At 38.7% G+C, this 17,405-nt stretch overlaps 1 protein-coding gene across 1 annotated transcript; it reads left to right on the top strand.

The window, feature by feature from the left end:
- Positions 1-8,164: 8,164 nt before the first annotated feature.
- LOC103680369 (olfactory receptor 6M1-like) lies at positions 8,165-8,997 on the top strand. Its single transcript, XM_008709904.2, has 2 exons — positions 8,165-8,451; positions 8,532-8,997. The coding sequence occupies exons 1-2, from the start codon at positions 8,165-8,167 to the stop codon at positions 8,995-8,997; spliced, it is 753 nt and encodes a 250-aa protein (XP_008708126.2).
- Positions 8,998-17,405: the final 8,408 nt, after the last annotated feature.

The following is a 17,405-nucleotide window of genomic DNA, read 5'->3' as shown; positions in this document are numbered from 1 at the left end:
TTGCAATAACAATAAATCATTATATTAGTTGGCAACTCTTTTATTTGTTATGCATAAAATAATATCTTTTGAACTGATAGCATTATAGTTCAAGTGAAATACTGATTTTTGCTTTAATCCATACATTCATGTTACATATATATACTTTTTTGCATATATGATATATTTTATGGTAAAGAATCTATTGTCTGTCTTCAATACCTTCATCTGTGTAGAGATACAAATATCTTTTTTTTTTTAAGATTTTATTTATTCATTGGATAGAGAGAGACACAAAGAGAGAGGGAACACCAGCAGGGGGAGTGGGAGAGGGAGAAGCAGGCTTCCTGCTGAGCAGGGAGCTGGATGCCGGACTCAATCCCAGGGTCCTGGGATCATGACCTGAGCTGAAGGCAGATGCTTGAAGACTGAGCCACCCAAGCACCCCGAGATACAAATATCTTTAATTTAGGACCACTCAACTGGGGAATATGAGGGATTGGGGCAGAGACTACTAGTTGACTACTCATTGTCCATTCTTGCTTTCCTTACTAATGACCTTAATTTAACTGGGAACAAGCCCCCACATAGCATTGGCTTCTTACTGCCTGAGGACAATTAGAGAAGCATGGTTTATTAATATTACTGGTAGGTGTTCCACTTTGTTGAGATGGACCTCTTCATTTTTCACCACGTTTTGAAAACATATTTTAATGACATATATTAACTGTCTTTTTTTTTTTTTTTTTTTGAGTTCTTAAGATTTTCCATTTTCTTTTATTTGTCGGACAGTGTGGCATTATATTCTGGTCAGCTGAATAATATGGGACTCTAGTGTTTGAATACATCCTATGGATAAAGATGATCTTTGAGTTTGTATCTGACTTTATTAGGTTCAGCTGTAGGTCCTACCTGACACCTATGGGTTTTGCTTTGTACATCAATTCAGTTTTAAAATATTTCCAGTGTGGTTGGTGTCTGTCCCACCCATGCATCAGTGTGGGTGGTTTGGAATCTCTGTGGCAGTTTACTGTATACTTTTGTTCTCAAAGATTTGGATATGCTCCTTACTTTTAGATTCAGGCATCTGAAGCCTGGATATGAGCCTAGTTTATACACAAATTCATGAGATTGCTTACTTACCTCAGCTACCTCTGCACCATTTTTATGTTTCTAGGGGGTCTTTTCCTGGTCTTCTTACTAATAATTGAGACTTTAGTTACCGTGCTCTGATGTGCACTTCCCATGACTGTGTCTGTCACCCTTCCAAGCAATGAAAGGAAGTGGAACAAAAGACCAACAGGAATGCTTGCTTGCCATACTGTTGAGATCAGAGATCCTGTAGTCTAAGAGAAGTGTTCTGCTTGTATCCCATTTTATATGTGCTGTTGGCACTGGTGTGGCAGGATTACTAAGGCACTGGGACAGAAAAAAAAAAAAAGAGAATTTTCCCCACTCACTCTGACTTGAAGGGTACTGTATTTCTTTTGTTTCTCTTGCCTTTGGAGATGTGTCATGAAAAATTTGCTGTGGCCGATGTCAATGAGGTTGCAGCCTATGTTCTCTAGGATTTTGATGGATTCCTGTCTCACATTGAGGTCTTTCATCCATTTGGAGTTTATCATTGTTTGGTGTGAGAGAATGGTCAAGCTTCATTCTTTTGCATGTAGCTGTCCAATTTCCCCACTACCATTTATTGAAGAAAATGTCTTTTTTCCACTAGATGTTTTTTCCTGTTTTGCCAAAGATCAGTTGCCCAAAGAGCCGAGGGCCCAATTCTGGGATCTCTATTCTGTTCCATTGGTCTGTGTGTCTGTTTTTGTGCCAGTACTATGCTGTCTTTGTGGTCACAGCTTTGTAGTACAGCTTGAAATCTGGCAACATGATGACCCCAGCTTTATATTTCCTTTTCAACAATTCCTTGGCGATTCAGGGCCTTTTCTGGTTCCACACAAATTTAAGGGCTGTTTGTTCCATTTCTTTGAAAAACGTCTTTGGTATTTTGATTGGGAAGGCATTGAAAGTGTATATTGCTCTGGGTAGCACAGATATTTTAACTATGTTTATTCTTCCAATCCATGAGCATGGAATATTTTTCCATCTTTTTTTGTCTTCTTCAATGTCTTTCAAGAGTGATTTGTAGTTTCTAGAATATAGATCCTTTACATCTCTGGTTAAGTTAATTCCGAGATAACGTAGTATTTTGGTGCTATTGTAAATGGAATGGATTCTCTAATTCTCTTTCTTCAGTCTCATTGTTCGTGTATAGAAATGCAACTGATTTCTGAGCACTGATTTTGTATCCCAGCACGTGACTGAATTGTTCTATACCTTCTAGTAATTTGGGGTAGAGTCTTTTTGGTTTTCCATATAGAGTATCATGTCATCTGCGAAGAGAGACAATTTGACCTGTTCTTTGCCTATTTGAATACCTTTTATCCTTTTTTGTTGTGTGATTGCTGTTGCAAGGACTTCTAGTAATATGTTGAATAATGGTGTGAGTGGGTATCCTTGTTGTGTTCCTGATCTTAAGGGAAAGGCTTCCAGCTTTTCCCCATTGAGAATATTTGCTGTAGTCTTTTCACAGATGGTTTTTATGAAGTTGAGGAATGTGCCCTCTATCCCTACACTCTGAAGGGTTTTAATCAGGAAAGGATGCTGTATTCTGTCAAATGCCTATTCTGCATCAATTGAGATGATCATACGGTTCTTGACTCTTCTCTTGTTGATATGAAATATCACATGGTGTTTGATTTGTGAATGTTGAACCATCCTTGCATCCCAGGGATGAATCCCACTTGGTCGTGATGGATAATCCTTTTAACGTACTGTTCGATCCTATTAGCTCTGATCTTGTTGAGAATTTTGGTGTCCATATTCTTCAGGGATATAGGTCTATAATTCTACTTTTTGATGGGGTCTTTGCCTGGTTTGGGAATCAAGGTAATACTGGCCTCATAGAATGAGTTTGGTAGTTTTCCTTCTATTTCTGTGTTTTGAAGCAGCTTCAGCAGAATAGGTATTATTTTTTTTCCTTGAATGTTTGGGAGAATTCCCCAGGGAATCCATCAGGCCCTGGAATCTTGTTTTTCAGGAGGTTATTGATTACCGCTTCAATCTCTTCATAATTAATTGGTCTGTTTAAATAATCAATTTCTTCCTGTTTCAGTCTTGGTAGTTATAGGTCTCCAGGAAGGCATCCAATTCTTCTAGGTTTTTTAATTTATTGGCATAAACCTGTTGATAAAAGTTTCTAATGATCCTTCCTATTTCATTGGTGTTGGTTGTGACCTTTCCCCTTTCATTCATAATTTTATTGATTTGGGTCCTTTCTCTATTCTTTTTAATAAGTCTTGCCAGTGGCTTATCAATCTTATTTATTCTTTCAAAGAACCAGCTTCTAGTTCTGTTGATCTGCTCTACTGTGCTCCTGGTTTCTAATTCATTGATCTCTGCTCTAATCTTGATCAACTGCCTTCTCATGCACGGGTTAGGCCTTTTCCTCTCTTCCGGCTCTAGCTTCTTGAGGTGAAAATATCAAAACTGCGTTTTAGATTTTTCTATTCTTTTGAGTGAGTCTTGGATGGCTATGTATATTCCCTTTAGGACTGCCTTTGCAGTGTCCCATAGGTTTTGGACCAGTGTGTTTTCATTCTCTTTGGTCTCCATAAATTGTTTAAAATGGTTTTAGATTTCCTGGTTTATTGAATCATTCTTGAGCAGGATGGTTCTTAGTTTCCATGTGTTTGAGTTTCTTCCAAAATTTTCCTTGCGATTGAGTCCAATTTCAAAGCATTGTGGTCTGAGAATATGCAGGGAATAATGTCAGTCTTTTGGTATCGGTTGAGACCTGTTTTGTGACCCAGTATATGGTCTGTTCTGGATAACGTTCCATGTGCATTTGAAAAGAATGAGTATTCTGTTGTTCTGGGGTGTAGTGTTCTATATATATCTATGAGGGCCATCTGGTCTAGTATGTCATTCAAAGCTTTTGTTTCTTTGTTGATTTTCTGCTTAGTTGCTCTGTCTATTGCTGATAGTGGAGTCTTGAGGTTCCCTACTATTAACGTATTTTTATCTATATGTCTCTTTATTCTGTGTAAGAGTTGGCTTGTGTATCTTGCTGCTCCCTTGTTGGGGGCATAGATATTTATAATTGTCATATCCACTTGTTGGATACATCATTTAAGAATAATAAAATTTCTGTTTTAATAAGCAATTTGCTCCTGATTTGTAAGCCAAACATTTTGTTTCCTGGAATTTTCTCTTGAATGCACCATTCTTTTGTTTTTGTTTCCTAATTAATATTTTTGTTTACTATATAAAACTATGCAACTTCATTTTTCATTCGTGACTACCTTATATGCCTCTGATGGCATGGATTAGATGTGTTTTCTCAGTGAATCAAGTACATTTCAGTCATAAAGTGGTGGTAATATCTTTTTTGAAAAAACAATATATATTAGATAAATTCATCTATTATAGTTTTCTTAAATTTTTATATTTTTGATTATTAACTATGAAGTAATTACAGTTCATTTCGATAATCAATAATTAGTTTGATATCAATAATAATCTATATCAGATGGGTTTTGTAAAGTTAAAAAAACTGCACTTTTTAGAAAATACATAAGACAAAGTGAGTATTAAATAAATGTAGATGGTGTTGATGATGAAGATGAAAACACATGACATTATAATGCAATTAAAGGATTGATTCATGACAAAAGCATCAGCAATGATTTTGCTGATTTGTTTTTGTTTTTAGACTCAATCTGTTTCTTATAGAAGTTGTGTTTACACGTACTTTTCTAATTTGGAGAACTTTTATTTTAATTAGAATTGTCATAAATTATTCTCTGGAGTGTTAAGTAGAAGCCCTGCCCCTAGAGAAGCAGCAATAATGAAGGCAGGCTTCCCTCCTGTTTCTAAGTTCCAATAATCTGCACATGTGATCATTGAAACTTCATAGTTTTGAATCATTCATTCTTACAGAGTCCTTATAAGATCTCCTATAACCATGGTTGTATATCCCTCTGCATTGTTTCTTAACATTCTGAGAGTTTCAGGAGAACATAATCCATAGAAATGATTACAATCAGGGTGCCTGGGTGGCACAGCGGTTAAGCGTCTGCCTTCGGCTCAGGCATGATCCCGGCATTGTGGGATCGAGCCCCACATCAGGCTCCTCCGCTATGAGCCTGCTTCTTCCTCTCCCACTCCCCCTGCTTGTGTTCACTCTCTCGCTGACTGTCTCTATCTCTGTAGAATAAATAAATAAAATCTTTAAAAAAAATGATTACAATCATGGGTGGCACCCAAACCATGCAGTTATAAATGAGGAATACTCTGAAGCCATGCACTTGCACATTCATAAAGATTCTGAGGTATACCTCAGCAGGTAAGTAGAGAATTTACAACATTCTCCTCTTTCAATTGATGGTCTTTCCTTGCATACACACACATACACACACACACACACACACACACAAACACACACATATATACATACTCACCATTTATATATATGCCTTTATTTATTTATTTATTTATTTATTTATTTATTATTTTCCCCATCACTGATTTTCTTCTTTCATCTCCATTTTTCACTTACTGACAACCTTATGCAAAATTTTGGAATTGACTGAAAGGATTGTTATTGTCCCAACTTGGGAGTTTAGTGTTTGCTTTACATTGCTAGTGCCCTCAAGGCATCCACTGTCTATGGTCAAACCAAATATTTAGCAGATCCAGGAAAGACTCTTTCACATAATACACCTTACTCCACAATTACTTTTTTTTTCTTTTCCACAAATCCACCAATATTTCATTTTTCCTTTCTGTTATTATAGGAAGGTAAACTGTAGCCCTTCATACCATGTGACCACATCAAGAAATTTAGTTCCTATTAACTAAAATGCTGCATTTGTGTTATTATATTAGGAATAGTCATAAAGAGGGGCGCCTGGGTGGCACAGCGGTTAAGGGTCTGCCTTCGGCTCAGGGCGTGATCCCGGCATTATGGGATCGAGCCCCACATCAGGCTCCTCCACTAGGAGCCTGCTTCTTCCTCTCCCACTCCCCCTGCTTGTGTTCCCTCTCTCACTGGCTGTCTCTATCTCTGTCAAATAAATAAATAAAATCTTAAAAAAAAAAAAAAAGGAATAGTCATAAAGAATCACAGTGCAAACCCCCAATGTTGATCCATTTTTTTCTTCTATCATAAAATGAATAAACACATAATTCAGAAATTTATCTGTGTCTCATTTGCTTCCTCATTGTGAAGTAAATATATAAGAATAACGTTAGCTAAGGAATAAATAAATATTTTGGGTCAGAAAAAAGTAAGCAAAACATAAATTAAAAGACACAAGATCTTGTCTTATTTCTAACATTGACCTTTCCATAATGTAAATTTTAGCTAATCTCTATCACATTCACCCATTACATCTATTGAAGAGTAGCAGTAGAAATTCCCAGTTAAATTAGCCTTTCCAACACCTATCAATAACAAATTTGTGTTTCTTATATTCTGAAATTTGAAATCACTCCCTAATTCAAACTTTTATTTAACAACAACAACAACAAAACTCCTCTCCAAGAATGGTCCTGTTTCTCTGTACTTTTTATTTTTGATTTGTATTATGAAATGTACAAAATTAGTCTTTGCTGCTTCTCTTAGTCAAATTCAAAAATTCAGTTCTTTCATCCTGTTTTCCTATTGTTTGCTGTGTTTGAATTCAAGATAAATATAGTCAACAGTAATAAAGTAATATGTTTGATTCTTTTTCTTACTCATAAAGACCTATGAACATCTTCACTATGAAATGTGATCCTATATAGCGATTACATGAGACTGACTTTACTTTCTTTGGTGATCAGGTTAACTGTAACAGAGGTTGGAACCTGTAACTCAGGAGTCATGTACCTATGTCTTTTTTTTTTTTAAGGTTTTACTTATTTATTTGACAGAGATAGAGACAGCCATTGAGAGAGGGAACACAAGCAGAGGGGAATGGGAGAGGGAGAAGCAGGCTTCCAGCGGAGGAGCCTGGTGTGGGGCTCAGTCCATGAATGCTGGGATCACGCCCTGAGCCGAAGGCAGACGCTTAACGACTGAGCCACCCAGGTGCCCCCATGTACCTATTTCTGATCATTTATAGTTTTTGTTGTTGTTCTTGTTGTTGTTCTTGTTTTTGATACATTTTCTTCTTATGATAATAAAATAGCTTTTAAATGCTATTATTGTACATATATATTAATATAGAATTATATTGATTGCAAATCTCCCATTATTCTGAATGAATGCCTTTATATTGGAATGGATTAAGGTCACTGTGATGTGTCTATACCAAAGGGCACTACTTATCTGATCATGTGACTGGTGAACAGCTAACTTCAGTCTTAGAGTCCCTATGCAGAGGGGAGTCTCACTGGTCTTTCAAAAGAACAGTTGTCACAATCTTACTGTAGAACTGTCTTCCACAGTTCATCTTAAGACTTGTTTATACACTGGGGAAAAAATAATTTATTTTTAGTTTCTTTTTCTTTTAATAATAATTTTTTTATTTTGTTATGTTAGTCATCATATAGTACATCCTTAATTTTTGATGTAGTGTTACACGATTCATTATTTGCATATAACACCCAGTGCACCATGCAACATGTGCCCTCCTTAATACCCATCACTGGCCTATCCCAATCATCCACCCCCTCCCCTCTGAAGCCCTTAGTTTGTTTCCCAGAGTCCATAGTTTCTCATGGTTCATTCCCCCTTCTGTTTACCCCCCTTCATTCTTCCCTTCCTTCTCCTACTGATCTCCCTATTTCTTACGTTCCATAAATGAGTGAAACCATATGATAAATGTGTTTCCCTGCTTGACTTATTTCACATAGCATAATCTCCTCCAAGACTTCTTTATACACTAGAAAAAAGTAATTTATTTATTTTTTTCCATTATCATCCCTCCACAAAGAGAAAGATGATTAATTGCTATAGGTAGGGTAGTTCTAAAGTTGAGATGCAACGACCGACCATGAACTTATCTTTTTTATTATGTCAGGTGGAAGTGGCAACATTATGGATCACAGAAACAAAACCAGAATCATTGAGTTTATTCTTCTAGGGTTTCAGAATGAGAAAGAAGTAGAAATTCTTCTTTTTTCTGCATTCCTGCTCATGTACATGACATCTCTGATTGGCAACACCATGATCATCCTTTTGGTGTGTGGTGACTACCGTCTGCATTCACCCATGTATTTCTTTGTAGCCAATCTTTCTTTCCTTGAAGTTGCCATCACATCCACAGTGGTGCCTAAGATGTTAGCTAACACATTTTCCGACACCAAAGCAATATCCTTTGTGGGATGTCTTACTCAGTCTTTCTTCTACTTCCTTCTGGGATCCACAGAGTCCTTCATTCTTGCTGTCATGTCATTTAATCAATATATTGCCATCTGCAACCCACTGAGGTATGCCATCATCATGAATAAACAAACATGCATATTGTTGCTTCTGGGATCTTATATGAGTGCATTTTTGTCCATTTTAGCACCATCAATCTTAACTGGGTCTCTGCCCTTTTGTGGGCCAAATATAATCAATCACTTTTTTTGCTAAAGCTGGTCTGTGCAGACATCTCTCTGGCTGAACTGCCTGATTTTATCTCTTCTGCTGTGTTGCTCTTGGGCTCTTTGCTCCTGACAGGAGTGTCTTACATGTACATTATCATTACTATCCTTAGAATTCCCTCTGTCCAGGGACGACAGAAGGCTTTCTCCACTTGTGTTTCACACATTACTGTAGTGACACTTTATTATGGAAGCTCCATCTTTATCTATGTCCGCCCAAAAAAGGGCAATGTGCTGGATGTTAACAAATTTGCCACAGTGCTCAACACCATTGTAACACCAATGTTGAACCCTTTCATCTATAGTCTTCGAAATGAGAAAGTCAAAGAATCCCTGAGAGATGCCTTCAATAAATATATAGGCAAATTCAAGATCTTTGAGATCTGAAAATTAGTATCTTTACAACAAAGATATCTTCATATCTGGTGATAAAGTTATTTTACCATGTAACTAAAAGTTAATATTCTGGCATAAGGAAGAAATTTAGGAGAACATATATTACTTCCTAATCCTTATCCAGGTTTACTTAAGAGTAATGCAAATAGATCTAAAAATATGTACATGCATTCCTAATACATACACTCATACTGATAGGTAGACAGATATATATGTGTAAGTAATTATCATTGTCCCCTGTTTTTTTTTTTTTTTCTGTGCATCCAGTGTTTTAAAAATAAAATTGTCGAGATGCCTGGGTGGCTCAGACAGTTAAGCATCTGCCTTCAGCTCAGGTCATGATCCCGGGGTCCTGGGATCAAGTCCCATAATGGGCTCCCTGCTCAGTGGGGACCCTGCTTCTCCCTCTGCCTGTCACACCCCCTGCTTGTGCTCTTTCTCACTTGTTCTCTTTCTCACTTGTTCTCTCTCTCTCTGACAAATACATAAATCAATAATTAAAATATTTTAAGAAAATAAATAAAATTTTTGTACAATCTAGTGATTTGAATTCACACAGCTAGTATTAGGTGTTTCCGCCTTTGGTATGTTCTTAGTTTTGCGTAATTTTCTCCATTTTTAAATATTAATTTACATTTTGCATTTGATGCATGTGATTAATTTTAGAATAAAATAATATTAAACATGATCTGACTTCCACATTGAAATATTGCATATAAATTATCTGCTGTTATTTAAATTTTGATTTTGTAGACCGATCTATTCATGGCTCCATGTCTGTTACAGTCCTTAGCAATTATGTTCCCAATTCTCTGCTATAGAGTATGAGGTTGTATCTATCTGTGGCAAATAAATTTATCAGAACTTATAGGCCTCCGTTAATTATCCAGATAACTGATAGGCAAGTAGCAAAAATATATCATACTGGCCTAGTTACAATATATACAGTTTTTCAGAATAGTAGGAAATTACTTTAGCTACTAAACTTTGAACATAAAAAGAAATTATAGTAAGAGGGTGTTTTTTTTAAAAAACTAATACTAATAATGACCTTGGAATAATTAGATTGCATTACTTTTTCACTATTTGAAAGGGCAGTCAAAATACCTTAATTAGATATAAGTGAAGAAATCACTCCAAATTTAGTATTTAGACTAACATAAACTATCATCTATCATTGTTACTATGAATTATATATTTCACAGAAACTAAATTCTTTCATAAGGAACAAGTAATTTCAACAATATTCTGTGCCATAGGAAGGTTTTTTAAATACACAAATCATAAAGATACTCTTTTCATGTACAATAGCATTTTCTGACCATTAAATACTCCGTGAAAGTTCCAAGCATGGCTTTAGTCTGTGCTTTGTCACAGATATAAAAAGCTACAGTTTGATTTGTTAATTATTCCCAGCTTTTCTCCAATCTGTTTCTTCTGATTCCTTTAAAATTTTGACTTTTAGAAAAAAAAACAATAACAACAACAAAAAACAGTACTTGTGCTCATCTATTTATTCTCAATTAGTACCCCCTCATGTCCTAACAAGTCTTCTAGGGCATACATGGAGCTCATTCACAGTGTACAGGCTCCTAGAAACCTATCACTCCTTTTCCATCATAAGCCTCAGAAAAGGCAGACTTCTTCACATTCCCTGTGTATTGCAACTCCTGGGCCCTCCTACCCTAAATGACCCCTTCTCTTTCTTTTGAGTATGTATTTCCCTCCCTGTTGCAATTGGCTGGTGATTTTTATTTCATAGAAGATAGAGTTTTCAGAAGAGGATATTAATGGTGACTGTGTTATTCATTTGTGTTCCACTCCTGGCTAAATAAGTTTCAATTATGTATGTTTCAGTTAGTTACAACTGAAACATTATACTTTTAAAATCTGTAATATTCATTTGAATTGTACATATCTTTAATAATATTTTTTTATTATATTATGTTAGTCACATACAGTACATCCCTAGTTTTTAATGTAAGGTTCCATGATTCATTAATTGCACAATATGTAAATATCTTTTTTAATTATAAACTTTTGCATCACTCATGGTTGTATGTAACAATACTCTGGGAGGAATTTACAATGTTCAGAAATGTGTGAAGATGGGGCACCTGGGTGGCACAGCGGTTAAGCGTCTGCCTTCGGCTCAGGGCGTGATCCCGGCGTTCCGGGATCGAGTCCCACATCGGGCTCCTCTGCTGGGAGCCTGCTTCTTCCTCTCCCACTCCCCCTGCTTGTGTTCCCTCTCTCGCTGGCTGTCTCTCTCTCTGTCAAATAGATAAATAAAATCTTTAAAAAAAATGTGTGAAGAGAATCAAGAGGAAGAAACTTATCATTATAAAATAAATAAGTCAAGGCTATGTCATGTACAACATGTTGACTATAGTAAAAAATATCGTATTGTAAATTTGAAAGAAAATCTTAACTATTTCCATCACAAGAAAAAGAAACGTAACTGTATGGTGATAGATACCAGATAAGTCTAGATAGATACCACTTAAGTCTAGATACTAGACTTAAGTGTGGTTACCATTTCACAATTATGATGAATGTTAAGTTATTATGCTGTACAGTTGAAAAAAATATATTGTTGCATACCAGTATTTTTGATAAAGAAAAGCAACATGCATTAATCAATTAAATAAATGCAGAAAATATTTGGAAAAAAAATAATACCTGTTCATAATAAAAGCCATAATAAAGAAGGAATAGAAATAATTTCTCTCAGACTTGTGAACATGCTAATGGCAAACAAACTAAGCATTAACATTATATAAAAGATTTCTTTTTCTGTTTTGATTGCACCTATTCATCAGATACTCACGTATCAAAATGAGCTGAAAACCTGCTGATGTGACAGGAAATGACCTCCAAAGCAGCACTGGAGAGCTCAGACATCTCCTTACTTCACTAGTTACTCTTAATTGGATTTATGCTTGAAATTATACAGAAACATTATACTTGAGACCCCTGCTTTTTGCAAGAACAAATTGATAATTTAATACAGTTTTATATCATATTAAAGGTAAAATACTACAATTGAAGTTAAGAAAGGAGTACATGTAGGACTAAGATAGGAAAATATTAAGCTAGGTTTATAACTTAAACATTAAATAATGGCAAATTTGGGGGTACCTGGGTAGCTCAGTTGGTTAAGTGTCCAACTCTTGGTTTCAGCTCAGGTCCTGATCTCAGGGTCCTGAGATTGAGCCTTGTGTTTGGCTCCCTGCTCAGTGGGGAGTCTCCTTGCCTCCCCCCCCCCATGGCCCTCGTCCTAGTCATGCACTTTTTCTCTAAAATAAATAAATCTTTAAAAAAATAATGGCAAATTTACATTTATGAAATGCTGCAGATATAACTCAACAACAGACCAAAAGAATCCAATAAAATGTGATAAAAATAAGCAACACAAAAATTGAGGGAGGAAGTCTGAGGAAAGGTTAAATATGCATGATTAATTACGAAAACAAAAATGCTATGGATATATGAATATCATATAAGAAGAATAGAGTTTAGGAAAAAGATATAAAATAGAGTTAAGGGAAAAATTAATGAAAATAATGAAAAGTGTGTTTCTAATTATTGCAATTCAATTAATATGTATCAGTTTCTGAAGATTATGCTGCATGCAACACGAGTATAAAATACATGATAGTATAACTATGACTGTATATTTTAAAGATTATTTATTTATTCAAAAGAGAGAGAGGGGGTGAGAAAGAGAGAGAGAATGAATGGGGGGGAGGGTCAAAGGGAAAGGGAGAAGCAGACTCACTGCTGAGCAGGGAACTTGTTAAAGGACTGGATCCCTGGACCCCAAATCATGACCTGAGCCCAAGGCAGACACTTAAGAGACTGAGCCACCCAGGCACCCTGATGGTATTTTTAAAATAAAAAATTGGGCAATAATGGTAAATATAGTACTAATAATTATTTTTATGATGAAACTTGAAATAGAGCAGGAGGGAAAAGATGGTGGAGAAGTAGGGGTCCCCTTATTCAGCTGTGCCCCTGAGCAGAGCTGGATATGTATCAGACCATCCTGAAAACCCACAGAATCAGCCTGGGATGCAGGAAGATACATCTGGATCTCTACAAATGAACACCTCCAGTGCTGAGTATTGAGGTACGAAGTGGGGAGCCGTGAATCCGCACACAGATATCAGAAGAAAAATGGAAGGGGGAGGGAGCCGTTGCACTCGGGCACCAGGAAGCAGTAGCCACCTGCACTGGGGAGCATGCTGGACTCATGGACCAGCACCCACAAGAGAGGAGCCTGAGACCGTGAGCCCAGGAACACGCGTGACCAGACTGAAAACCGGAGTTCCAGAGCGCTCACTGGAACTGGACTAAATCTGGGAGCTTGGGAGCAAGTGCGCATCCAGACTGACAACCGGAGCTCTGGAGCACACACTTGAACTAGCCTGAAACCGGGACTCGGAAGTGTGCGTGCGACCTGACTGAAAAACCGGAGCTCCGGAGGGCTCATTGGAACCAGACTGATACTGGGAGCTCGGGAGCACATGTGCACGACCAGACTGAAAGCCTGCACTCTGGAGTGTGTGCAAACCACTCTGAAACAGAGAGCTCAGGAGCGTGCGTGGTAACCAGGGTGGCTGGCGGTGTTAGAAACACAAAGGACAGAGACCTGTGGGCCCTGCAAGTGAGGGCTGAGACACTGGCTGTTGGGTGCACAACCCTGGATGCTGCAGGGTTTTTGGTAGCACCTAAAGAAACAGAGTTAAAGAGGCCAAAAGAGCTTAGTGGAGAGCAGACTGCGATCTCTCTGTTCTGAGACAGAGCCAAGGATTCAGCCACTGCTGCTCTGACTTTCAGAAGAGACACAGAAAACCGCCAGGGAAAGCCGCCAGAGAACAAAAGCCCAGAAATACCAGCTCACATTGTGCCAAACCCCATCCCCGCTCACAGGGGATAGGTAGACTCTACCCAAACAGGGTTGCCTGAATATCAGCATGGCAGGCTCCTCCCCCAGAAGGTAGGCTGAAAAATCAAGAAGCCCACATCCCTAAGGTGCCTATAAAACAAGTAATCACTGCCTGGGTCCTGGTCAATAATTTGGGCTCCGGGCAACCTGGAAACCTCTCCTCATCAGAATGATGGGAAGGAGAAATCCCCCCCCCAGCAAAGAAAAGATAATGAGACTGTGGCCTCTGCCACAAACTGATGGATATGGATATAACCAAGTTATCAGAATTGGAGTTCAGAATAACAATGGTCAGGATGATGGGTAGACATAAAAAAAATATTAACAAAAATATTAATGAGAATATAGAATCTCTAAGGGTGGAAATGAGAGCGAATCTGGCAGAAATTAAAAATGCTATGAATCAAATAGAGTCAAGCTAGGTGCTCTGACGGCCAGGGTAAATGAGGTAGAAGAACAAATTAGTGAATTGGAGGATGGGATGGTAGAAGAGAAAGTTAAAACAGAAACTTGGCTCAAAAAAAATCCAATCTCAGGAATGTAGGTTACGGGAGATTACTGACTCAATGAAATGTTCCAATGGCAGAATCATCGGAATCCCGAGGGGGTGGAGAAAGAGATAGGTTTAGAAGAGATATTTGAACAAATTGTAACAGAAAACATCCCTAATCTAGCAAAGGAAACAAACATTCATGTTCAGGAGGGAGAGAAATCTCCTCCCAAGGTCAACCTCGACTATCCTATGCCACGTCACGTCATAGTGCAATTCACAAATACTATATCCAAGGATACAGTATTAAAAGTGGCCTGGGAAAAGAAATTTCTCATGTACAGAGGCAAAAATATCAGAATAATGTCAGACCTGTCTACACCGACCTAGAATGAGAGGAAGGGCTGGCAGTATATTTTTAAAGCACTATCCGAGAAAAACATACAGCCACATATCCTTTATGAAGTAAGGCTGTCATTCAAAATTGATGCAGAGGTAAGGATCTTCTAGAATCAGCAGAAACTGCTCAGGAGTTAAGATGGCAGAGGAGTAGGGGACCCCTTTTTCAGTCGGTCCCCTGAGTCGAGTTGGATAGGTACCAGAACAGCCTGAACATCCACGGAATCAGCCTGAGATGCAGGAAGATACATCTGGATCTCTACAAATGAACATCTCCAGCGCTGAGTATTAAGGTACGAAGTGGGGAGCTGTGAAACCGCGCACAGATATTGGAAGATAAATGGAAGGGGGAGGGAGCCACCATGTTCGGGCGCCAGGAAGTGGTAGCCACCTGCATGGGGGGACTGGGCGGACTCCCAGACCAGCACCCGTGAGAGAGGAGACTGAGACCGTGAACCGGGGAACGCGCACGAACAGACTGAAACAGAGCTCCGGTGCACTCAAGGAACCAGACTGAGACCAGGAGCTCTGGGAGCGTGCGGGGGTGGTTGGTGGCTGGTGGCTGGCGGTGTTAGAAACACAAAGGACAGAGACGTGCCAGGCCTGGAAGCGAGGGTTGGGACGCCGGGTGTGGGGCGCACATCCAGGGATGCTGCAGGGTTGAGCAGCACCAACAGAAACAGAGTTAAAGTGGCCAGAACATCAGTGGAGAAGGTTTCGCGATCCCTCTGTTCTGAGACAGAGGCTGAGATTCGGCCACTGCTGCTCTGACTCTCAGAAGAGGCACAGCAAACTGCCAGGGAAAGCCACCAGAGAACAAAAGCCTGGAAATACTGGCTCGCAGTGTGCCTATCCCTATCCCCCCTCGCAGGGGACACAGAAACTCTACAAAAACAGGGTTGCCTGAGTATCAGTGTGGCAGGCCTCTCCCCCAGAAGGCAGGCTGAAAAATCATGAAGCCCACATCCCTAAGATTCCTATAAAACAAAGGCGCACGGCCTGGGTCCCAGCAATAATTTGGGCTCTGGACAACCCCACAACCTCTCCTCATCAGAATGACGAGAAGGAGAAATCCCCCACAGCAAAGAAAAGACAATGAGTCTGTGCCCTCTGCCACAGAACTAATGGATATGGATATAACCAAATTATCAGAAATGGAATTCAGAGTAACAATGGCCAAGATGATGTGTAGACTTGAAAAAAGTATTAACAAAAATATTAATGAGAATGTAGAGTCTCTAAGGGCAGAAAAGAGAGCGAATCTGGCAGAAATTAAAAATTCTATGAGCCAAATGCAGTCAAAACTAGAGGCTCTGATGGCCAGGGTGAAGGAGGCAGAAGAACGTATCAGCAAATTGGAAAATGGGTTAGTAGAAGAGAAAACTAATATAGAATCTGGACTCAAAAAATTCCACGCTCAGGAGTGTATGTTACGGGAGATTACTGACTAACACTTTCCAATGTCGGAATCATTGGCATCCCTGAGGGGGTGGAGAAAAACAGAGGTCTTGAAAGGTATTTGAACAAATTATAGCTGAAAACTTCCCTAATCTAGCAAGGGAAACAAACATCGTGTCCAAGAGGCAGAGAGGACCCCTCCCAAGCTCAACCACACAAACCTACACCATGTCACATCATAGCGCAATTCGCAAATATTAGATCCAAGGATACAGTATTGAAAGCGGCCAGGGCAAAGAAATTTCTCACGTACCAAGGCAAAGATATCAGAATTATGTCAGACCTGTCTACACAGACCTGGAATGAGAGAAAGTGTTGGGGGAGCATTTTTAAAGTTCTTTCAGAGAAAAATATGCAGCCAAGGATCCTTTATCCAGCAAGGCTGTCATTCAGAATTGATGGATAAATAAGGACCTTCCAGAATCGCCAGTCATTGACCAATTTTGTAACCACGAAACCAGCCCTACAGGAGATATTAAGGGGGGTTCTATAAGAGTAAAAAGGCCCCAAGAGTAATACAGAACAGAAAGTCACAATCTATAGAAACAAAGACTTTCCTGGCAACATGTCATCATTAAAATCACATCTCTCAATAATCAGTCTCAATGTAAATGGCCTAAATACACCCATAATGCCACAGGGTTGCAGATTGGATAAAAAGACATGACCCATCCATTTACTGTCTACAAGAGACTCATTTTGAACCTAAACATACATTCAGACTGAAAGTAAAGGGATGGAAAACCATCTTTCACGCCAATGAACCTCAAAAGAAAACTGGGGTAGGACTTCTCATATCAGACAGATTGGATTTTTTTTTATAATGATTTTTTATTATATTATGTTAGTCACCATACAGTACATCCCCGGTTTTCGATGTAAGGCTCGATGATTCATTAGTTGTGTATAACACCCAGTGCACCATGCAATATGTGCCCTCCTTACTACCCATCACCGGCCTATCCCATTCCCCCACCCCCCTCCCCTCTGTAGCCCTCAGTTTGTTTCTCATAGTACATAGTCTCTCATGTTTCATTCCCCCTTCTGATTACCCCCCCTTCTTTATCCCTTTCTTCCCCTACTGATCATTCTAGTTCTTAT

This window comes from Ursus maritimus, unplaced genomic scaffold, assembly GCF_017311325.1.
Source record: "Ursus maritimus isolate PB19 unplaced genomic scaffold, ASM1731132v1 scaffold_5, whole genome shotgun sequence".
Lineage (NCBI taxonomy): Eukaryota > Metazoa > Chordata > Mammalia > Carnivora > Ursidae > Ursus > Ursus maritimus.
Note: the sequence above shows the minus strand (reverse complement) of the source record. Positions and strands in the feature narration are given on the sequence as shown.

What these genes read in the sequence shown, in the direction of transcription:
- LOC103680369 (XM_008709904.2), top strand. Translation starts at nt 8,165, where the DNA reads ATGACATCTCTGATTGGCAACACCATGATCATCCTTTTGGTGTGTGGT. An exon ending in GCCATCTGCAACCCACTGAG is followed by an intron (nt 8,452 to 8,531) that starts GTATGCCATCAT and finishes TGTCCATTTTAG; the next exon opens with CACCATCAATCTTAACTGGG.